The sequence below is a fragment of the Thalassophryne amazonica genome, chromosome 23, assembly GCF_902500255.1.
Source record: "Thalassophryne amazonica chromosome 23, fThaAma1.1, whole genome shotgun sequence".
NCBI lineage: Eukaryota > Metazoa > Chordata > Actinopteri > Batrachoidiformes > Batrachoididae > Thalassophryne > Thalassophryne amazonica.
The window spans coordinates 30,458,266-30,483,567 of NC_047125.1; the positions used below are offsets into that span (position 1 = coordinate 30,458,266).

The 25,302-nt window shown below is 42.2% G+C and overlaps 1 protein-coding gene across 1 annotated transcript in view; it reads right to left on the minus strand.

The window, feature by feature from the left end:
- The window catches only part of tnfsf10l (TNF superfamily member 10, like), a 58,492-nt gene extending 38,622 nt beyond the window's left edge, over positions 1 to 19,870 (minus strand). Inside the window, exon 1 of the mRNA XM_034164215.1 lies at positions 19,379 to 19,870. Within this exon, the coding sequence (XP_034020106.1) occupies positions 19,379 to 19,609 (231 nt within the window). The 5' untranslated portion in view covers positions 19,610 to 19,870. The remainder of the gene's footprint in view (positions 1 to 19,378) is intronic.
- Between the last annotated feature and the right edge of the window lie 5,432 nt (positions 19,871 to 25,302).

Consider the following 25,302-nt stretch of genomic DNA (forward strand, 5'->3'; position numbering starts at 1 on the left):
AACAGTTTACGACGCGTTTACTCATTGGCACGCAAGATTCCGTGCCAGTGCAGGGATCAAATTTGTGCAAGTGTCAAGGTTAATTAAGTTGAATTTGAGTTTGTTCCTGGAGTAAAGAAGTAGTTGAGGGTCTTGATCACAATTGGGGCAGCATCCAGCACCCGTGGAGATGAACTCTCCAGATACTGCCTGACAGAATGAGATACAAATGGGAGAAATGAGATCCCTTCTCATCTTGGTTGGACTCCCTATTACGGATAGAAGGTGGAGATCTGATATTTGGAATGAGCTCAGAGTGGAACTGATGATCCTTGCAGTGAAGCGAGTCAACTAAATTGGTTTGGTATGTGATTACTCTTGGCCACCTCTCTTTGGAGGACTTCCAAGCCAATCCAATCCAACCCAAGAGATCCTGAGGTAGAGCCAGAACACATTAGAGGCATTACATTTCCCATATGGTTTTGGGGAACCTTTCAGTGCTCCAGGAGGATGTTGTTGGGTAAAGGGTCATTTGTAGAGTGAGTCGAACATCCTTCACAAGATAACTGGTGCCTGACAGATGTAGAGTGTGCTAACATAAGCATTCAGTGGACTTGAGAGCTGGTTAATATTAAATGCACATATGAATATGATGAGCAAAAACATATGAATTGCATATTTTTGATCTCCTCACACCAGTTATTGAACATTTGTTAATATTGTCTGAAAGTGATGCAACACGGGGACTTTGAAGCCAAGGAAAAACTGCAATGGTGGTTCACTAGTCCAAAGGTTCATTAGTCCAAAGATTCATTAGTCCAAAGGTTCACTAGTCCAAAGGTTCACTCGTCCGAAGGTTCATGTCAATCATTGAATATATTTTGATGCCTAGTTTCAGTCGGCTGCACTACCAGCTGTATACTTACATGTGTTTCTCGTTTAAATGAAACAACACAATATTCCGTAATTAAGACTTTGGCATTTAATTCAAGTGGTAATTATCCAACCTTCACGGGTGACTCTGTGAATTACGACATTTGGTTTAATTTGCAGTAAATACACACACAGACTACTAAAACTGTGGACTACTGAACCCTTCCCCTTTAAACATGTGGTCATCATTTCCTAACTGTACAATTCTCTAAGGTTCCAAAATTTTGAAGCCAAAGCAGACAAGTATTTATTTATTTATTTATTATAAAACTAATTCAAAAGGGAATTTGGGATAAATAAAGTAAGACTCTGTGTTCAGAAACAGACCTGAGCATAATTCAAACTTCAAATTCAAATTTAGGTGTAAATCACTCAGATTACAAAAAAAGTTACTGTGTGTTTTTAAAAACAGGTATTAAAGTTTGTTGTCCAAAATACCCCACGTCAGTTCACGAAGAAATACAGCCAGCTGTAATTTAAGCCAGGTCAAAGGTCAAAAGAGGAATTTATGGTCATTTTTCAACAGGAATGCTGAGTTGAGTGAAACAGAAAATTGGGGTTCTTTCAATAATTTAGCCTCACGGTGACTGAAATCTGAACACTGGATGAATTTAGTTGTTTTTGGCTTCAGTTTCTCACAAAGTGTTCCATTAGAGCCGAGAAAAGACTTGAATTTTGCACGTAATTTAACACCAACATTAGAACCTACAAACACTGACCAGCATTTATGAATGCACGCTTGGACCGCCAAGCTAAATATATTACTGTGTGTGTGTGTGTGTGTGTGTGTGTGTGTGTGTGTGTGTGTGTGTGTGTGTGTGTGTGTGTGTGTGTGTGTGTGGGTCATACTGTGGTGAAGATTTGCAAATCCAGCTCACGCTAATATTGATTGGCAGCGCTGCTACCAGCCAGTTGTCTATTTGGCGGCGTTTATCAGCACTTTATAGGCGTGTTGACCGAGCAAACAAAGTGATAAGACGCAGTAACAGCTGCTGGCAGGACGCACACACAGACAGCTGTGGCCACATCCTAATGAGCATTCCAACGCAGGAACGACGATGTCCTGTTTTCACGTGTTAAACTGTTAAAGCAAGGTCGCACTGTATATCTGACCTCCATCAGCTGACATAATACACACAGACGCCTCTCGGGGTCCTCTGCATTGCGCGCGCCTGCAGCTCACAGTCCTCACAGTCCGATGATGTGTTCAGCAGCTCTTACTGCTGTATGACATAAAATAAAAATCAGGTATGCTGTTTAATGTCAAAGTTAAAAACAAATCTCTGCAAGATTTCTATATTATCTATTATTTGGGAGTTTTATGGTGTTATTTGAAAACGCATAAAAAACCACAGGGGGGTGAGGACTTTTTATAGGCAGTTTCATGTGACTTTAAAAAAATAAGATTTTTCACCTGCATAGAGATGATGATGTGACTTTTTGGCCACTTTTCTTCCATTAACTGTCAACAACAATGTGCTTATTTTCTCATCTTGTCCAGTGTTAAAAGACAAACGTATTGAGGAAAAAGGAGCACATGCAATCACTTGGCGTTTACCTCCTTAAAAAAAAAAAAAATATCATGGTTTGTCTCATTCCTGAAAAATTCTTTCTTCCCTGGAGTCCTAAAACGGGCGGTAATTTGATTCCTTGGTGGAATTGAGCACAGAGTAAGTTGGAGATGCTGGGGATGGGGGGACGTGATGTGTGTTTTGGCAGCAGACGTTGTGGGGGAGGTTTCTACAACCCCTGGCAAAAATTATGGAATCACTGGCCTCAGAGGATGTTCATTCAGTTGTTTAATTTTTTAGAAAAAAAGCAGATCACAGACATGACACAAAACTAAAGTCATTTCAAATGGCAACTTTCTGGCTTTAAGAAACACTATAAGAAATCAGGAAAAAAAATTGTGGCAGTCAGTAACAGTTACTTTTTTAGACCAAGCAGAGGGAAAAAAATATGGACTCACTCAATTATGGAATCACCCTGTAAATTTTCATCCCCAAAACTAACACCTGCATCAAATCAGATCTGCTCGTTAGTCTGCATCTAAAAAGGAGTGATCACACCTTGGAGAGCTGTTGCACCAAGTGGACTGACATGAATCATGGCTCCAACACAAGAGATGTCAATTGAAACAAAGGAGAGGATTATCAAACTCTTAAAAGAGAGTAAATCATCACGCAATGTTGCAAAAGATGTTGGTTGTTCACAGTCAGCTGTGTCTAAACTCTGGACCAAATACAAACAACATGGGAAGGTTGTTAAAGGCAAACATACTGGTAGACCAAGGAAGACATCAAAGCGTCAAAGCAGAAAACGTAAAGCAATATGTCTCAAAAATCGAAAATGCACAACAAAACAAATGAGGAACGAATGGGAGGAAACTGGAGTCAATGTCTGTGACCGACCTGTAAGAAACCGCCTAAAGGAAATGGGATTTACATACAGAAAAGCTAAACGAAAGCCATCATTAACACCTAAACAGAAAAAAACAAGGTTACAATGGGCTAAAGAAAAGCAATCATGGACTGTGGATGACTGGATGAAAGTCATATTCAGTGATGAATCTCAAATCTGCATTGGGCAAGGTGATGATGCTGGAACTTTTGTTTGGTGCCGTTCCAATGAGATTTATAAAGATGACTGCCTGAAGAGAACATGTAAATTTCCACAGTCGTTGATGATATGGGGCTGCATGTCAGGTAAAGGCACTGGGGAGATGGCTGTCATTACATCATCAATAAATGCACAAGTTTACGTTGATATTTTGGACACTTTTCTTATCCCATCAATTGAAAGGATGTTTGGGGATGATGAAATCATTTTTCAAGATGATAATGCATCTTGCCATAGAGCAAAAACTGTGAAAACATTCCTTGCAAAAAGACACATAAGGTCAATGTCATGGCCTGCAAATAGTCCGGATCTTAATCCAATTGAAAATCTTTGGTGGAAGTTGAAGAAAATGGTCCATGACAAGGCTCCAACCTGCAAAGCTGATCTGGCAACAGCAATCAGAGAAAGTTGGAGCCAGATTGATGAAGAGTACTGTTTGTCACTCATTAAGTCCATGCCTCAAAGACTGCAAGCTGTTATAAAAGCCAGAGGTGGTGCAACAAAATACTAGTGATGTGTTGGAGCGTTCTTTTGTTTTTCATGATTCCATAATTTTTTCCTCAGAATTGAGTGATTCCATATTTTTTTCCCTCTGCTTGGTCTAAAAAAGTAACTGTTACTGACTGCCACAATTTTTTTTCCTGATTTCTTATAGTGTTTCTTAAAGCCAGAAAGTTGCCATTTGAAATGACTTTAGTTTTGTGTGATGTCTGTGATCTGCTTTTTTTCTACAAAATTAAACAACTGAATGAACATCCTCCGAGGCCGGTGATTCCATAATTTTTTCCAGGGGTTGTATAAGTAATCCTAAAGAATTTACAATTAAGTCTAAATATCTGCTCTGAAGAAAGTCGTTCTACTGCGCCCTGCCGTTCTCAAAGAAACATTTAACTTCAATGTTGAACCTCATCACTAACACCAGAGATACAGAGAAATGCTGGAATAAATATGGTGTGGCTTTGGGAATGTGTCCGTTCATTCTGGCAGAAAGAGCAAAGCGAAAAACTTGGTAACATACAAGACCCAACCTCCCGTGCTGAAAAATGAAGCCAACATGGAAGTGGCCATAGTTGAGATTGCCTCCAAAAGCAGACCCCATGTTAAAACGATTTTGGTCTGTTTACTTATAGTCCAAGTTCCTGACAACTGTACAGGGGGTGTCTTTTTAAAAATATAATTTATCGGTTTAAGCTATTTTAGCCCATAAAGGTATGAATAATTATGGGCGTGGTCACTTTGAAAGACTGCTGTGTGGTAGCGAGCCATGTCCACGAACAAAAACTGCTAGCTGGTGTGGATTTGAGTGCATTTGTCCTTTCTGAGAATTTTATTACAAATATCTGATATAATATGGCTTAGGGGAACCCGGGGCACAGTGAATCACGGGCACAGTGAATCAGTAGCTATATCTGCAAAAGTACATATATATTTGCAGCAGTTATGCCATATTTTTATGCATGAAGACACCCGCCTTATAAGTTAGTGTTTTATTTTTGGATACATTAAGGGTAAAACTAAATGGAAAGTGAAGTCAATTTTTTCCTATCAAAAATAAATTTTGTGGACGTTCATGTCTTTATATTTATTTCTCACAACAGAGTAAAGGTGGCCCAAAAAAATTGTTCTTAGTTGGAAGACTACCCTGTCCAACTGATGAGCATGTGTTATGTCTTCTCCAGGCTATCAGCTATTTGATAACATGACTCATGTGTGTCACATGCACCCGGGGCACAGTGAATTGGGGCTACAGTGAATCAGTCTAGAAAGTGATTTACTAAGCCCCAGTATCAAGTGGATGACAAATATTACATTCATTCATTCATTCATCTTCTACCGCTTAGTCCAATTAAGGGTCGCGGGGGGCTGGAACCTATCCCAGCTGTTGTATGGTTGGGGGTGCCTGGCTGTCTTTTGTTTCTGTCTTCTGTTTCTGTCTTTTGTTTTTCCTTCCAGGTGGCATGCGTTTAGGACTGAGTGGCTGTGTGGCTGAGTTATCAGGACCTCACCCTGATCACCTGAGGCTGATCATGTGCAGCTCGTCAGGACTCACAGCTGTGGTGCATCTACACGGATTGGAGCATGGTGGCATTTTAGTCTGGAGTACACAGTGTGTATTTGCCAGAGACTCGACCTTGTGACCAGACGGGTGAGATCGTCGTCTTGAGAGCCATCTCATCATTATGGATGCAGAGACTGTCCAGGTTTGATGCCATGGTCTGTGAAAGAGGAGGGGGTGAGGTCTCACGCTCGTCAGCACACTTCCTGAGGTACGTTAGGTTTTGTGACTAACATAAGTACAGTCAGTAAATGTGGTGTCCCTCACACCTTATTATATTGAGCTGTTATGTTAGTCGTTTAATCAGCTTCCACTGCAGTTGAATGTGAACTGGGTGTTCCATGCCTGCAGGGTGGGAAGCTGATTAGTGATTAAGCCAGGAAGTGTTTGCTGTTTATGTACACCTTTGAGTGGTCTCTCTGTGTGTGGAGTGTGGACTCACATGATGGTTTCTTCTTTCACAGACTCGGTTTGTCGCGGCCACCTGGGGGGTGTCGGCGGGGTCCTTGGGTCTGAACTGGTTCTGGCTCCGGACCGTTTGTGCTGCTAGGAGCGCACCGCTAATCCACCTCGCCAGACCGCGCACTTATTTGTTTGTACTTTTTTCACATCACTGTTATGTCATTAAATTTTGTTATCCTTTGTACCGTGCTCTGCTTATTTCATACTGGGTCCTTCAAACGCTGGTCGGTTCTCCGTCCTGCGTCCGACACATAACACCAGCAGCCATAGAGCGCGAGGCGGGCTACACCCAGGACAGGACGGCAGTCTGTCACAGGGCCACAAACAGACAAACAGACACACCCACACACACACCTACGGACAATTTAAAGATACCAATCCACCTAACCCGCATGTCTTTGGATGTGGGAGGAAACCGGAGCACCTGGAGGAAACCCACGCAAACATGGGGAGAACATGCAACCTCCACACAGAAAGGCCACAGGAATTGAACCCATTACCTTCTCGCTATGAGGCAACAGTGCTAACCACTAAGCCACTGTGCTGCCCCAAATATTACATGTTGAAGCTTATACATTTATTTTTCCATGAATTATTTCTATAATTTGTGTATATAAATAACTGTTTTCACATTTGAACAGAAATGGACACTGATTCACTGTGTTCTGTGAATTAGTGTCCGGGGCACAGTGAATCAAAAATTTCAAACTTGATTTTAAACACCTGTAAATTGCACATGGGGAGACATAAATAACAGCCTTATAAACAGTAATTTGCTGTATTAAATCTACAATAGAATGACCTAAACCTATGCATAATGTGTTTATGCTGCCACAAAACAACATTTCTGATCCACTGTGCCCCAGCTTCCCCTACTGTGTACTTAATTATAATGAAGGACCATCTCACATGCTCCAGTATTTCCATTTAGTGACATTTTAGTTTGCTTTATTTTAAACATTTGTGTCTCAGCAACATTAGCAAAAATGATCAGGTATCAAGAGTTTGGTGACGTTATCACCATTGTTACTCCATGGTTACTGAGGCAATAGAGGGGGGTCATAACTTTTAATACCCACACCCAAGCCACCTGTTATGAAACCAACCTCCCAGTCCACAAAAACATGCATGAATGTTAGCCTGTTAGCTTTGACTGGTTTGATAACTTTGAGCTGACCACTTTACCTGTATATGGGTTGGCTGAGAGTTAGGTGAGTTGGGCACTGCCAGGATGGCAAAATTTCAAACTGCCCCATTTGAGCTTCACACAAGTTCTTCGGAAAACCTGTGGGTGACGTCACAGAAGGTTTGTCCAGTATATATGTTCTATTCTAATGAAGTATTAAATGAGGCTTCAAATAATGAAGCTTTTGATGAACCAATTGGCGGAACTGCTGTTTTGGCCCTTAAGTGGGGACCACAGTCCATGCAGGGCGCTGTGATCGTCAGTCCATCTGGGGAGGGGGCACGCTGGTGCCAAGCCACCACGGAGGCTGACACTGATGCACAGCCGACTCGATTGATACTGTCTGCTGCGGGATCAATCAGATTAAAGGCTAGCAACAATGCTGCAGTGCCTGTGACATGGAACGGGGAGGCTTTAATGGAGAAAATGGCAGAATGGAAATCAAAATTCTTCAGGTACAGAGTCATACTTTCATTCTTTCAGGTTTTGGTGCTGGAGAGCGGCGTGCATTATTTCCATTCTTCTATGTTTTACAGGACATGTAACACAGAAATAATAACATTTCCGAGTGTTTCCTACAGCGTTTCTGTAACTTTGAGGAAAACGTCCCAGTGCACTTGAATGGAATCTATCTGCTAACATTCAGAACAGAGCTGCAGATTAATTGCAAAGTTTCCATAAGTGTGATGTCATGTTATGATAATTCTTTTTAAGTGATAACTGTTCATTTTGAAGCAGTCACGGTAAAAACGGCAGCTGCTTTCCACTGTGAGAAAAACGTAGTGTGCGTGCACGTCTGTTAAGCATGAACACAGCCTGTTAGAAACAGTTTGCTAGACATTCAGCTTTGTGCATGCTTATAAGTGTTGTCATCGTTATAACTGTGAAAAATTGAAAAAATACATTTGTGTGATCAGACAGCCTGAAAAACAGTGATAAGGTCTGCGTGCATGGCAGCAGTAAAATAAACATCCTGCAAAACAAAAAACAGCAGGATCAGCACATGTTAGGATTCAAAATCTGACAGACTCTGAAAAAGTTGAAAGTTTTATGGTGAAGTGTGTCACCTCCTCTCTGTACATCCTATGTAAATCTGAGCCACCACTTTTTAATGAAAGCTCCTAAGCTTCATTATCAGCTATAGCAGCATTAAATTCACTCTGTCTGTCAACCATTGGGATGTTTCTACTTTTCCTAAAATCTACATCACATGCCGAGAAATGACATTTTCTGGAAATGCACCTGCTGACTCGCGGAGCGAGAGGGATAATTACCTATAAAATACATCAGCGACCAATAATTATTACCGCATTTGTGCGGATAGACTGACAATCATGAATAGTTTGATGTTGTGTTGCTAACTGGGATGTTAAATAACGTGCAACATGACCTTGTTTTTGTACTTGTTTGTGGCTCCTTTTTTTTTAGATCTAAGGAAAAATTTGGGGGGCTATTTTTCCATGCCATTTTTTTATTCTTGCAAGAAGAAAGGCATAAAAACTTTTTAGTCTGTGTAATTTTGGCTATTTGTTATGCTGGAAGTTCGTCATTAGCACTTACATTTTTTTTCAGGGGAGGAAAGCTGTACCTTTTTTTCTATTTTTTTTTTTTTTTTTTTTTTTTTGGACAATATAGAGTGGTGTCAAAGATGAATCACAAGGACAAGGTGAGAATTTCGTAACATTAGTTTCACAACATTAAGTGAATTAGGCACCATTTTTAAATATTTCAAAAAGTAATCCACAGCACATCACTGGCAATAGTTATCATGTCTTTAAGTGTGTTATTTACTGAAAGCAGAAAGGGTGCAATTATTGATTTGTAAGACAATGCACTTGATGAATTTGATAAATGCAGAATGAAAGGATTAAAGTCAGTTAAAGCAGACAGTCAGTCCATTTGTGGAAACTTATTACGGACAAAACATACAACATAGTAAATAAAATGTAATGAAATCAAGACTTGAGCCATGTTTTGTTCCCTTATAAGAGTCAAATACCACTTTGTTTTAAACCAAGAAAAACTCACCAAAGTACTCTCAGAATTCTCCAAATTGCACCATTTTTCAAAATTTCTGTTGTGCACTTGATTCCGTGTTGTGCACTTACGCTGTATTGGTTAAAATCGCATTTAAGTATCTTTTAAACATTTTAAATTGTGTTTTACCAGTTTTAAACCAGATAACTGCTTTTTAAAGCCCTTTCTAAACTCATGGTAAACTTTTTAAAAGTGCATTTAATCGACTTAAATGCAAATACCTTTAGATTTTGGATGATTGATATAAGTGGAATCTTTGACCACGCTACAGCAAACAATTCTGTTCAACCAGAAAACCAACTTTATTGCAAGACGCACTTTAAATCACACAAAGACAAAAACTGTACATTTCTGTGGCGACCACACACATTCAAACACATGCACCCTCACTAACGCCTACAAAAACCATACAAAGTTCAAACTCAGACCACACACATGTGCACACACACAGGGATATTGTTGCACATAGAATGGCGAGTCACCACCTGTCACTCAACCCAAACAATAATTAAGTGGACCAACAAAGTGAAAGAAATGAAAGGCCAATCAGACACGCACACACAAGCACAGAAGTCTAAACATCTCAGAATCTCACACAGTGGTCAGGTATGCAATAACTATTGTGTGTGCAAATGTGCCAACACACACAAACAAACTGAATGTGTTGTGGTTCACGTGCAACTGTTCATTTACTGCACTAAACTTGTGGCATTGAGAGATCTGCAACTACACTGACTGTGCAAGGAAATGTTTGGCTTGTAGTCACATGATGACCCTCGCAGAGAAAGACGGAGGTAAAGGTGACATGAAAACACACCAGCATGTTATGATCAAATCACTCTGTAGGCATGTTTTGTTCTCCGCTGACCTCCGTGGCTTTACAGTCTGTTCTGAAATTGTTACATTTCGTGGATGGCTGTAATTCTCCGTCATATGGCACAGCTGCACCCGTGTTTGGATCAGATTGATTCCTTGTGTAGCTTACAGATGCTGTGTAGGGCAAAATACAAATCATAGATATTTATGTTCATCACTGCACTCAAAGCACCAGAGTGTGTCTTTAGATGTCAAAAAGCACATTCAGTCATAGTCCTGACCTGGAGACAATCTAAAATACTGCTCTGGTGTTTTTACCCGCACTGATGATCTTGTTCGTGTTGTCAGCCTGCGCTCAGGTTCTCATAACACAGGACTCACTGCTTCACAAAACTTGTGTTCAAAGATTCTGATTTGGCACATGGGTAGTTCCACTGGGGAAGAATCATCACCATAGCAACACTGACCTAATTTGGATACTATATTAATTAGGTCATGACATCAGTCCTATTTTGGTTCTTAGAGTCTACGTACATATATTACTTGAGGTAGAAGAATAGCAAGAGGAAGTAAGTTCTATTTTGGACCCAAAAGCCGATTGGGTCGGAGTTTATTACTGGACTGTGTAGCATGAAGCAGGTGATAGTCTACGACCCTGTACAGGATGCCAGTCCAATGCAAGCTACTTCTCCATCCAAGATACCCATTTACAGCTGGTTGGACTGGGACAAGACAGATTAGCTGTAGTGTGACCAGAAAATGACCCAGGTCTACATATTGGTACCCCAACTCCTTATCTCACTCCTTACCCGCTCTACACTAACACAACCTAAAACTGACCAAAAGGCACTCAGGAACTACCAGATGAACTTAAGTCAGAAGGTCAGAGAGCAGAATGCCAACCAGAAATCCACTCAGAGCTTGGTGGGGAATTTCTGGTTCACATCTTCGTGTTCATGCTGTGCATATTCTTCCTCTTCTTCTTGGGAATATGGCAGCATTGCTGTAGCGGTCTTGTCTCCCAACAAGAAGGTCCTCAGTTAAATGCTACCTGTGCCACAGTCTCCACCTACATCTAGGGTTGTATCAGGAAGGGCATCAGTGTAAAACATATGCCAAATCAACACCATCATGCTTTTGCCACCATGTGACTAGTCTGTGTTATTATTGTGTCTTTCAAACTGGTCTATGCTGTCTGCACAAAGATGGGTGGGACTTGTTACGCGGTTGTTCATGGGAATAGAGCAGCTGTGAGAGAATTCAAGATCAATGAATCGATGGTACATAAGTGGAGGAAACAAGAAAATGAACTGCGCCAAGTTAAAAAGACCAAACGGAGTTTCCGTGGAAACAAAGCGAGGTGGCCACAGTTGGAAGATCAACTCGAGCAATGGGTCATCGAACAAAGAACAGCCGGGAGAAGCGTCTCTACAGTCACCATTCAGCTGAAGGCAAAAACGATAGCACAAGACATGAGCATCGAAAACTTTGATGGAGGTCCGTCTTGGTGCTTTCGTTTTATGAAAAGGCGCCAGCTCTCTATCTGCGCAAGGACTACCATGGCGCAGCAACTTCCAGCGGATTACAAAGAAAAGCTGGCCATCTTCCACACTTACTGCAGACACAAGATTACCGAAAAAAAGATCCAGCCCAACCACATCACCAACATGGACGAGGTCCCGCTCACCTTTGACATCCCCATGAACCATACTGTGGAGAAGAAGGGGACCAGCACGGTATCCATATGCACCACAGGCCATGAGAAGTCAGCTTTCACTGTTGTTCTTTGTTGCCATGGTAACGGAGAGAAACTACCACCTATGGTAATTTTTAAGAGGAAGACGCTGCCAAAAGAAACATTTCCAGCCGGAGTCATCATTAAGGCCAATCAAAAGGGCTGGATGGACAAGGAGAAAATGAGTGAGTGGCTGAGAGAAGTGTATGTAAAGAGACTGGATGTTTTTTTTCCACGCATCACCGTCCCTGCTGATCTGCGACTCCATGCGCGCCCATCTCACCGCTACTGTAAAAAACCACGTCAAGAAAACTAATTTGGAGCTTGCCAAAGAAGCTAACCAAAGAACTCCAACTGCTGGACATTGGTGTAAACAGGGCGTTCAAAGTGAAGTTGTGAGCGGCTTGGGAGCGATGGATGACAGACGACGAACACACCTTCACTAAGACGGGGAGGCAGCGCCGGGCGAGTTACGCCACCATATGTGAATGGACTGTGGATGCCTGGGCTCAGGTTTCTGCCGAGCTTTTGCAAAAGCCGGCATCATTGCTGAACAGCCACCTGGCAACGAGACTGACTCCGACGATGATGAGAGGGAAGATGAGCGGGAACCTGACGTGTTTGATGGCGAAATTACCCAGCTGTTCAATTCAGACACAGAAGATGAGGACTTCGATGGATTTGTGAAAGAACCATAATAAAAAATAATGTGAGTGCCATATTGTTAAATACTGGTAGTACAAAGTTGTTAAAAAGTTCAAATAAACTCACTGTTTTGCTTCCGTGACAATAGTAGATAATAGAATAAAGTTCAAATAAACTCACTGTTTTGCTTCCGTGTCCTTTTTTTTGTAGACTGTATGTTTTAGCGTGCGCCTTTTGTAAGGGTTAAGTACCCGCTAATTGAGGCCGTGCCTTATAATCCGGTGCGCCTTTTGTAAGGGTTAAGTACCCGCTAATTGAGGCCGCGCCTTAGAATCCGGTGCGCCTTTTATAAGGGTTAAGTACCCGCTAATTGAGGGCGCGCCTTATGGTGCAGAAAATACGGTATATATGATCTGCAAATTTAAATTCAGCTGCCTGGTTTAGAAGCTGGCAGGACGTCTGTCGTTCATAAGGACTCTTGTTGTGGTGGAGCAGCTTGGCAAGGCTCATTTATGACACGAACACCAAATTACAGACAAAACAATGGTTCATGCTGTGCTTCCTGCAAACATGCCTAACCACCATTAACAGTGGAGCTCAGATTGTATCTGTCAGTCACCCGCGGATCTTCAGATACACCCTGCAGACTAAGCTGTGTTACATAACGAATGCCAAATATTCACCGTCATGACTAAAATGTATGTCAGCATCAGCCATCAGCCAAAACAAACACACACACATGAGTCTGGTCACTTCTGTGTTGACCTGTTTGTGTGAATGCTGCAGTGCTGAGGCAACACTGGCGCTTTCCTCATTGTTCACGAGCGCTCGCAGCAATGCACTGCAGCCTTTTGTCTTAACTGTGCTGTCACGGGGTGGAACTGTGCTGCAATTCAAAGACGTGCTTGTTTGCAGAGTAAAAATAGCCGGCCTTCGCATGGGAACCAGGGGATTCCCCACATCCACATACATAGAGGCATGTTTTCCAGTTCACCCACTTTAGTATCCAATATCAGCTCTAAACTCTACCTCCAGACACTGACGGGCACCAGTGGCCAAAAAAGAAGTCTGGGGGAAATCAAACAAATGACAAGTGCATAAATACGCTTTAATTTTTTACATTTCAAATTACTGAAGAGCCTAAAGGCTGGACTCTTCAGTCTACCAAGGGGAAGTCAAAGTTTACAACTTCCTGCTAGGGAGAGTCACGGAAAATTCTCATTCAAGTTGAAATTCTGAGAAAGAGTTTGGAAGGGTAAGTTAGACTAAATGTTCACTTCAAAATGGCAGCAGGAACCCGTGTTTAGTTTTTTTCTGTAGGACTGTTAGCACATAAACCCAGTTAGTGGCTCAATACATTAACTCGTAGAGATGGAGGGGGGGTAGAGTGGACATCGTCATTGGCTGAACCAACTGTGAATAATTGGGCTCAGGCTGCCATCTTGTTTCAGGAATTGAATAAATGTATATAGTGTAATTTCCCAGATTCCACTTCCCAGTTAAGGAAAAGCCTTTAGGACCGCCCTCTGACCAACCCACAAATGGCCTTTTCCCCAACGTCCTCTATTATAAATTCTTCTGGATCTTGAGATAAGCTTCGTTAAGCTGCATACAAAAATCAACCCAAGTTGTCAACATCTGACACTATTAAAGATTAAAGAATGAAATGTGTAAATACACATTTCATTTCATTTCAGAGATTGATTGATGATTGATTGATCAATCTCTGTTCATTTCAGTCTGTTAGTCCACAACACTCTAATATCACGGCTGGCAGAGGCGGTGTTAGTTATATCAAGTGATCTAAGTTCCTGACAACATAAGTTCATAATGGGACCATTGGAGGATTCACAGCCGTCGCACACACACCACTCACTGCCTGACTGACTCACTGACTCACTAACTCACTGACTCACTGCCTCACTGCCTGATTAATCCAACATTTTGAAGGGGATTTTCGCCATCTTGAGACTCCCCCCGAACATTACTGTCATTTGCAATCTTGGTCTTCCTGTCGTGACTCAAATGGGTACACCTCCGTTGTCATCTGCATATGTATTACTGAAGTACTCACTTAGCTAGCTAGCATGTCTTGCTTGTGCAACGGAGGCCAGCAGGAGTCGCTGTGCAGTGGTAGTCAGTAAACCTCGCTCCCCAACAGCTAAAAAAAAATTCTCTGGCCACAAGGCCACAGTCTCGGGTTTTAGCCTTGTGGTTAGAGAGTCGGCCTCGGACCCGGCGCCACGAGGGGGGTTTGGGGGCAACACCCCCTCACGTCATCAACCTCGCCCCCTCAGATGTGAGAGTTATCAAAAATAAAAATAAAAAAGAATCTTCTCGCCCAGAAGAAAAAAGAGCGCCAACAACTACCCATAACTGTGTTCTTCACTCGGAAAAAGACACCAGCGAGGCCTTCAGCGGAGCGGCGCCAGAACGAAGAGGCGCGATCAGAGGAACTGTGAAATACTGGTCACTCACTATTAATAATTTCTTATGTGTCCAACCTCGTAGGTTGATCGTTAAAATTAAATTCGTTAGTTCTAAAAGCCATCATAATTATTTATAGGAAAACGTTCTATTTTTATTTCTCAAACAAATGTTTGGGTCTGAAAACAGGTTGGTCTTATTTTTCTACTAATGTTTGAACTTTGAGAGTGTTTACACATGAGAAAAAAGTGAGAAAATGTTAATGCCTGTTTGAGAAAAGTGTATAAAGTGTGTAATGAGGGGTTTTACAGCCTTAAAACGTCTATAATAATTGTAAAAAATAACGCTGTCTACTTTGCAGATTTCACCTATTGCGGGCTATTTTTAGAACGTAACTCCCGCGATAAACGAGGGACCACTGTATATGTACATGAAAGGTTTATCTTTGACCCGTTGTGTGACTGTCATGCCCAATTGCGCTGTGTTTGCGCTTGTGATGGAGGGCTGTATGTGGTGTTAATCTACTGTCTCGTGTCGTTTCTCAGATCAGTTGTTGGTTTGGTTTTGTGGTATGCAGGAGATCACTTGACCGAAGGTCTATACGTTCAAATAATAATTAAAAAATACTGTCATCACTCTTTACTCTTACTCAGTCAGTCTCTTACAACGGTGCAGCCTAAATACATGAGCTTTCTAGGAGCGCACCCAATTCATTATGCACACTCAGAGGCACGTACCCTCCGGTGCGCACTTATTTGGGCGGGGGGGGGAACCCCGCCCCCTGTGATAAACTCATCACCTCCTTAATATTTTTTTTTCTGGCACCGGGCCTGGTCGGCCTCACATGCCAGAGATCGTGAGTTCACTTCACAAGGGCAGTGAGTGGGAGGAGCCAAATCGCAACAACACAATGCAGAGTCAAGTTGCTACACCTGGTAAAAACAATGGCTTTTCATGTAAGCTAGTTTGAGTAGTTAGCGTGATGTAGTTGTGTAAAGAGAGACGCTCTGAGCTTTTTCGTGAGCACATAATGAACTCTGATAATTGTTTCCTTGGGTAACATTATTACTAAATAAGCCTGCAGCTGTGAAGTTAAATATTTGATGGTTAGTGCTACACTTCAGCATGTAGCACAGGTTAGTTTTTTCAACACCAAGTGTTTGTTCCCTTTGTCTAATCTCTTCCAGTTGTTTGTTGTGTGACAGCAGTGTGATCATGATGACACGTAAAGAGTTTGTCATCAGGTGTGTTCTCCTGTTGGGAACCAGTGACATTCTGGCTAAAACCACTTTACAGCCTGCAGGGAGTGACGCAGGAATGTCTGTGCCGGACTGACAGCCGGAATGTGATACAGAACTCCCACTAACTCTGGAAGTGCTTCTGCTAATTGATTCCCAGCATTAGTGATGAAAGACTCTTGCCCTTTCCTATCAGTTCCCCTCTTCTTCAGAGATTCTCATCTATAACCTGTTTGGGAACTTCACAGCCAAACTGGAGTAACATGTCGATTGTGAACTTCCATCACCTGCCCAGAATGACTCTTTCACGTATGAGTCTTGTGGATGTTGGTGCATGAATGTCACAGTTAGGATTATAACTGAGGAAGCAGCTAAAATAGTTCACAATATTCTGTGCATGTCAGTCAGTCACCAAACCAAACAGTAAAACAATTTATTTCATCTGGATCTGATCCAGATTTCCTTCAGGGATCGCCAAGCTGTGGGAAAATTAACTTTCAAGTCAAGTGGGTCGGCACAGAGATGGACAAAAACACACAGACCTGAAGACAACATACCCTCATCCTGTCCCAGAGGATCAGTCCATCCAGTCCTCTAAAAGGTCCCAAAAATATTCACTCTGCTGTTGTGTTCTGAAAAGTTGCCGCGCTTAAATTATTATGGGAGACTGGGACAGTTGTAACAGATTTAGCATCAACATCTTTCATGTTTCTCCACAAGTTTTGTCCAAAAGAAAAAAAAAAAGAATTTGTCAAATACAAACAGCAGTTTTTTTTTTCTACCTACTTTTCATAAACTGATCTCAGACACAAAAAGTACTGCTGCTAGAACAAATGCTAAACTCAAGCTAAACTGCCGGATTAACCGGTGCACTTAGTAACACAAACAAATATGCAAATATTTTTATGCAAACAACAAATTTTTCTTTACTCGAGCAATCAGTCAGCATAACATCAGGTTGGACGCATTAAAGTGTTCAAAACAGTATAAAAAATATTTTTAAAAATACAGAAAAATTGTATTTACACAAAAGCTGTACCATAACATCTACCTCCGCTGTTAGCACAGGGAGGTGGTGGTGTAATGGTTTGCACGTTGCACTGGGATGCCAGCGATCTGGGTTCGCTTCCCGATTGCAGCCAAGCTCCCAACTGGCACTTTGAACAGAGTTGCTGGGGAGGAATGACAGACATGTGACGTGGGCCCTTCGGGAAATAAAGAGATTTCTCTGGCTACCAATGTTAAATAATAAACCTCTTCTTCTTCAACACAAATAATGAAGTATGCTATCAAAGACATGCACACTTAAAATGTGCCAAAAAAATAACAGCATACTAAATCTTCAGTGGAAGGCAGTTGTGATGGGTACTTTTTATTTCAGTGTCACAACTAGCTACTGCGCAGTCTGAGCTAAAGTTTGCAGACACCGAATGCATCAGATTTTCCTTAAAATCTGCACACTGCACATTCATGAAACTGATTTAATCATGAATGAGATGGGTGATCACATGTCTCTGCTTCATCCCTCTACTGCTGGAAGAGGTGCTCACAAAAGTGACCTAAGGTTACAACTGTCCCGGTCACCCCTACTGCAGATGACAAAATCTGGTTTGAATTAAAAAGCAGGGGCGGGAGGGCCCTGCCCCCATGACTGACCTGAGCCTGGCCTCAGCACTAAACATCTGTAACCTTAAAGGCAGTCGTGTGCTGTGCCTCTAAACCCAACGGCTCCACTCTGGACGTACACACACGTGGTGCAGCGTGACAAAACGCTGATCCTGTCGCTGTGATTACTGCTAAATTGTGTGCTGAACTGTTGAGCAGATCCTGTCAAACAAACTGCTTTCCAAGTCAACACAAAGCTGTGACACAGCTCGAATTTTATGAGACTTTTCAGCTCTGACTTGGAATTTTTGGTGCCGTGCGTAACTGACTGGCTCCGTAGAAAGAACTTTGCGAGGGGAAAACCCCCATCATCAGTCTGTCCCCACAGTCCAGATGTGGGTTCTGGATCTCTTATTTACTTCTGTCTATATCAGTTTCAATTCTGTCCATCTACTGATTCATTGTTTAGGCTTCATTTTCCTTTACATGCAAGGACATAATTAAGCATTTTGATGATTTTTTTTTTTTTTTTTTTGCTCAACCATTTCTAACCCAAAGCCACAGAATTTGCAGTGACGAGTCCAGAGGAGAAACTGATGAGATGTTGATCCAGATGTGGCTTCTGGATCTTTTCTCCTTTTAATCTACTTTCACCCAAAGATGGGATATTTTCTTTGATTTCTCCAAATGCTTTCAACAGAATTCCACAAAACTCAGTAGCATATTAACTCTGTTCCAAACAAAGAACCCAATCTGGTTTCAGGTTGATCAAGATTCTGGTATAGATTTGAGATTCTCTTTGTTTTAAAACTTTAGCAGAGAGGTATCGCATTTTCAACTTTTGACTTTTTTTTGTTGTTGTTGTTGCTCCTTCAAAGATGGTGAAAGAATCAGTCTGTTATATACGGATGCTAATCTGGATTCAGATGTGGATTCTGGATTACTTATAGAGTGTTGCTGTTTTCACTGTATGGTGGAAATCTGTATGCCAAAGTATTCCTCATGAAATATCTTTCTAACTTTACAACAGTCATTTAATACTTGGGAAAAAAAGTGATTGGATTCAAACCCAGAACCGCTTGCTAAGAAATCCAGCAACCAACCACTTAAACACCACACTCAGCAATGAGTCACACATACAAAACCCAACCCAAACCCCAGAACATGGTAACCTACGTACAAGTAGAGGTTTGTATTATTCTGGTTGGTTCATATATACAATGAAAATAGTCCCACAGGTTATTTGCACCACATGGTGAAAAATAGTCACTCCATATTTTTTTATGTGTTTTTACATAAGATGGGGCATTCTTCAATATTTCAATCAAGTTTAATTAAAAAAAAACTCCTCAAATATTGATGCTATAGATCATTTAATTTATTAATTGATTTAAAATAAGAAAACTAAGATTTAAAAATTTTTTCTGCCCTTTTTAAAAGCCAAAAATCTATTTTCTGAGTTGACATCTACACAAGCTGGTGGTAGAGTTGGTATTAAAGAGAGAGGATCAGGATCCAGATTTGTTACAGTGAAGTTTTCATTCATTTATTTATTTATTTTTCTTTATTTTCCATCACTGACTGAATATGGAGCTGGCTGCTGTTATTTTCTGGCGGCTGGACGGGAGCAGGACTCTTACCTGTGATATGGACATGTTCAGGTAGACAAAGAGGCCGGTGGTGGATGCGATCTGCAGCACCACCACCACGATCACCACCATGGCCACCCACATCTTGGAAGGCGCCTCCCGGCGGCCGGCCGCACTCGGTCCGCCGGTCGGGACCATCATGTAGGTGGTGGACTCGCTGCTCACCGATCTGAAGTAATCCTGATGCTGCTGGTGCTGCTGCTGTGCGCTCGGAGTGGCCATGGCATTCCTGACGCATGAGGAGACCTAGAAACCACAGCAAAGTCCAACCGCCGCGCCACCGAGAACCGGATCACCAGCCGCTGTGCGCCTCCATGCGGAAGGGAGCTTCTGGTTCGGAGCTCGCGGAGAGAAGAGACGAGCAGGAAACTTTTTAGACTTTGGCTCTTTCCATGTCTGCGCAGCTGCTGCGCAAAGTGGGTTGGAGTCTGTGGAGGCAAAACGGGGCTGCGCACAAAGGAGGGCTGGACTAACCTCCTCATCACCTATGGAGGAATGCTCTCCCTCTCTCCCTCTCTCCCTCTTTTCTTTCACTTTCAGTGGCGCTAATTACACTGACAAAGCAGAAGGAAACAAAAGAGTCAGAACGCATACACACACCTCCAAATGAAGCCATCATCAGCAAAAGCAGAAAACACTGACGAATGCAAAAAAAAAAAAAAAAAAAAAGAAAAGCCACCAGAGGACTGATGCCGCTCAACACACCACGAAAATTCACATGACTTCATCATATGACTGATCTGTGACGTCATCATGAAGTCATGCATACCAATCAAACACAAATATTTTTTTTCTTCTGAACATTATATGCTTTAGATCATCCATCTAGGCTTCTTGGTTGTTGAGATATACAAAAAAGTTGTTTATTTGTTTTTTGGACCGTGTTTTCCTTGACCTTTGACCAAACTACTCCAAAAATGAAACACCTCTAGATAACTATGCAAGTAATATTTCCACTAAGTTTGAAGGAAATCTGTCCAGCCGTTTTTGAGTTATCTTGTCCACATGCACACCCACACACACACCCACACACATCAGTGAAAACAGTACCCTGGTAATAACACATGGAGTAAAAATCTGACTTCACTTTATCATCATGAAACAAATTTAGCCATTATTTCATATTAGAATGCCTGTTTTTAAAAATGTCAGCTGCACAGTCTGATGTCATGGTTATTAAAATCAGTGCTATTTATGAGATGAACCCTTTTTTAACCCTTTTTTATTGTAGCATCCAAAATAAATAAATAAACTCTAAAATCACCAACAGTGCAGCATTTGGTTCAGATACAAAGTCATGATGTTCTCATGTTTTTTACCCAAAATAGACAAACAGAATCTGTTTAGAGTTCAGCTGTAAACAACCGCCTTTCTTTTCTTTCTTTGCTATCACGACCACCAGCTGGAAAACAGCCCACAGCTGTTTGGTCAAAGCAAAGGTGGGAGGCAGAGGAGGTGAACTTGGGCTGTATCCAGTCTGACAGCTCTGGACCATCACAGACCCCTGGACCTTCACTCTGACAGGTCAAAATCAAGACGAAATGTCCCTTCATCCTCATTAATAAAATAAAAAGAGCTAAAATCTCATCAGTTTCTCAGAGCATACCTATGGTGTAAGCATCAAGTGACTTCCATGTGAGCACATTAAATTCAAGACCCAGGCAGATCCTACACACTGAAGTATTGCAGCCTCGTTTAGTTATATCAACTCAATTCAACTTGGAAAGTTGAGTTCAACATCCAAAACATGTAAGAGCTCTTTATGTTAAAGAGAGGTAGCAAGTGGACATAACTAAACGAGGCTGCAGTGTTTTAGAGTGTAGATGTTACTTTCTGCTCACTTTTTATTTCCTAAGTTGTGCTACTTTGTCTTCATGCTGCTTGTCTACCGGGGCACCTCAGGGATCAGTATTCAGGCCCCTGATCACCTGATGCTGTCGTCCACACCACTGCTAGGCTGATGACGCTGTGTGCCGTCGTTCTTTCAACTCAAACGGTCAAACCATCCAGTGTCCACAGTCAGTCCCAAACAGTTTGTTCACTGAGACTGGATCAACTGTCGACACAACGTTTCTGAGCTGTGTGTGGTTTTGGACCCTAGTGCAGTCACAGGTTTGGTCTCTGGTGAAGAAAGTCAGGGATGCAATGCAGATGTGAGCGCCATTTGTTTAACATTAGCAGTGCCATTTGTCAAGTGCTTCACACTGTGTTGTGCATGTTTTTTAGTCTTGTTTGCGTGGAGTTAAATGATGTCCTCGGGAATCCTCTGCAGGGCGGGGCCTCCAAGCAATCATAACAAAGCAGCAATTTGTGAGAGTGACGGGTTTGATGACGGGTTTAGGCACAGCTGCCTGGGTAGTGTAAAGTTCCCGGTTGTCCCCTGTAAGAGTGATCAAGTGTCGAAATAAAAGAGAAAATGTATGAAGTGATGGTGGTGATGTTTCATTACTTAACACTTCATCCACCATGAAGACGTTAGTGTGATTAGAGCTGCTAGAGACAGCAAACGTTGGAAGTGTTGAAGCTACCTGTTGAACCTGGTTCAAACTTTTTGTTCTTTGGACCATGTTGGGAACATCACTATGGATACCATGCAAATGTTCATCATTTCAAAGTGGCATAAATCACATCCACTCTAAGGGGCGGGTTCAGTGGGGATGAATTAGCACTTGATTACCACCAACATTTCAGGATGACACATCCTCAGACAGCAGCAGCCACAGTGACCACATTAGAGGTTCTCGTTAAAAATCACATTCTGCTTTCCAGTCAGTTATCGGTTTAATTTAGGTCGGCCAAAAACGCAGACTGTCTGAATGTGATTTGTGGTTTTTTTTTACAGCATACAGGACCTTCTTTTCCTGAATTCATAAGAGAAAGATGCAACCTCCCAGGACAGTTACAGAGAAGTCACAAGTAAATACGGCATAAATGTGGAGAAAACCAGCTGCAGATGTCACCCAGGGCGGAGTTATTAAATAGCTGCTTGTCTCCGGAGGGCCAGAGTGGGGTCGAAGAATCCAAGTAGTCCAAAAATGTCAAAAGGTTCAGAGCACAATAACACGTCTTCCTGCTGCTGACCTTTGAAGAGCTACAGACTCTGACCAAAACCAGGGTTCTCGTCCAATTTCAGCCCAGTGGAATTAGGAGCTGGGCTACCAATATGTAGACCCGGGTTCAATTCCCGGGTATGCTACCTGTCTGTGTCCTTGGATAAAACACTTATCCAGGGGGACTTGTAGGCTCTCATCTGCTTTACACTACGGAATCTGGAGATAAGCAGCGGCACTAATGAGCCTCAGGGTCTAGAAAGGACGACCTTCTTCTTTAACATGACCATACACTGTATACGTGTATCCCAGCAGCATGATACTGTAACGCCACCCTTTCGAGAAAGGTGGATGTTTTTACAGTGTGTAAAGTGTGAATCCCTCATGGGACGTTTTCTTCTAGCTGGTAGATCCAGATACACGTTAACGTCATCCTTAGGACAGAGCAGTTTGACGTTCCCACTCAAAGAACGTTTGACAAAGAGGCGGGAATAGTTGGGATTTTATCCCCTGACCGGTCTGGTCGAAGGACAAACCTGCTTGACCCACTGAGCCATCTGACTGTTACAAATACTGTTACAACTTAACTAATCCAAAACAGAGGAGGAGCACAAAGTACAAAGGTAGCTGTTAATTTATCGTGTTAGCTGCTGAGATAGCAAGTAGCACTGCCAAGACTGTACAATGGCGGGTTAAACCAGCTAGCTAGACTGTAGCCAGCGCACTAGCACGGCTAACCAACAAAACATTGTATTCCCTGTGTAATACTGCTGGGTTCTAACTTTACTAAATGTTGTTGCCTTGTAGTTGTGATGTTATCGTAGCTAAAACATCACCCAGCGTCCAAAGGTAACTCTTCTGTACGACACACAAACTCAGTTTAATGTGTATCTTCCTATAGTGCGACCGAGGCCTCCCTCGATGTTTCCTGTCAGCTGGAAACGATGTCAAGAACATCTGAAAACCAGGAAGCAGCCGTGCCTGCTTAATTATCACCTCATTTTACCTTCTCTGATCATTACTGTGCAGGTGTGGAGGTGCAGCTTCTCTTAAATAATGACAGTCGCTGTTCTTATTATCATTACTGAAGCACAATAACGCCTGAGGTTTGTGGATGAACTGGAAATGCTACTTTTCACATTTCCTTCAGATGCCACTCCACATCTCTAATAACAAGTGATGTTCATTCACATTCGGCCTGTTGCCTTCGTGTCCATTGCCGCTCTGTCAATGAGGCCACGGAACTGCTTTTTTTTTTTCGTGTGGTTTGTACCACCTCCTCCAAAGCCGCGGTCCACTGATATCATCAGAAAACAATGAACTAATCTCAGGGCAGCTGAAAGAATATGGACAAATATCAGAGGCCCCCACTGACCTCAGTGTCTCTCAGCCGACTCTTTCATCTCGACAGCTGCCTGAAGGCCTTATTGTCATCGCAAAGCAGCAGCACGATACACGGAAATTTACTTTCTAATCTGAGTACACACCTCAGCTCCTAATACAGGAACTTTTTATCTAACACTGCAGTGCCTAATCATTAGGTGCTAGCACACGTACGACGGTGGCGCACGTCATTAGACATCGTCTGCATGTGATGGTCAACCAGGTGAGAAAACTTCTCAGACTTGTATTTGGGTTGGAATGAAACAGCTGATCAAAGAAAAGGTCACATTATGTAGATTTTTTGTCTTTGTTGTTCTTGTTTCCATCTGTGGAAAAAATAATGATAATAAAGTTCAAGACAAGCCTGGAAGAAACTAGCATGCCTTACTTCGTGATTGTTGGCCCACCTGGACAATCATCACATACAACTGGCCAAAAAACGACCGGAAATTTGCAGTTTCTCAATCCAGCAGATTGTTGCCATTGTTCACATACATGCATGTCTCGTGTGCTACAAAGTTTGGCCACTGGGATGAAGATCAAAGCGGAATCGTGCCTTGCTGACTGATTCCTCAGTCGGCACGGATCTTCTTGGTCTTTGTCTATGAAGTCATTGTCAGACCTGAACTTTCATTCAGGATGACTCCTGTTTGTGTCATCTATAATAGTCTGTCAGTGTGCAACATCTGGTTTTTACCACCATAATGGCTTCAGGAATCCTAGGCTAACCTCTACATGGCTTCTTGTTGACCTAACTAGCAGTGGACCGATTACATCCTCTATGTTCTATCATTGAGTGACATCTGTTTTTTAAATCGTAACAGGGTCTAGAGTCCCAGGCTAACCTCTACGGTTCCTCGATGGTGTAAGTAGTATTGGACTGATTGCATCCTTTATTCTATCAATGACCAACATCTGGTGACATCTGGTTTGTCACCATAATGGGGTCTTGAGTCTCAGGCTAACCTCTGTATGGTTCCTTGACGGTGTAACTAGTGTTGGACTTTTCCTCACTAATGTGCCACTTGTGAATAAAAGCATCTGCCAAATGGGCTCGGCGAGAGAAAGATTAAGTACCTGCACTGTTTTTTTCCCCGTAGAAAACCTCCCACGATACGTCCTTCAACATCACGCGCTATCTTTTCCATGTCCTCCTTCCTTCTCTTTCTGGCAGCTGACCACATCCTGACGTCACATCAAGCATTTCTCCAGATGTGTGAGTCTTTGTGTTTGTCTTGTCTGACACCACAGCTGTCTGCCCAGCCCTGCAGCTTGTCCATATGCACGCGTGTCATTGTGCGTGCGTTAGCGTCCCCGTGGTGAGAAAACATAATGGTGATCAGCAGGGAGAGTTAAAAGTTCAGACTATGTATTCCATGACATATTACATTTCTGAGCCAAAATGTGCTCCTGCGCTGCATCAGGTCCAGGATGCGTGGACAGCCACTGACCAATCAAAGACCAGAGTCATTATCAAAACCA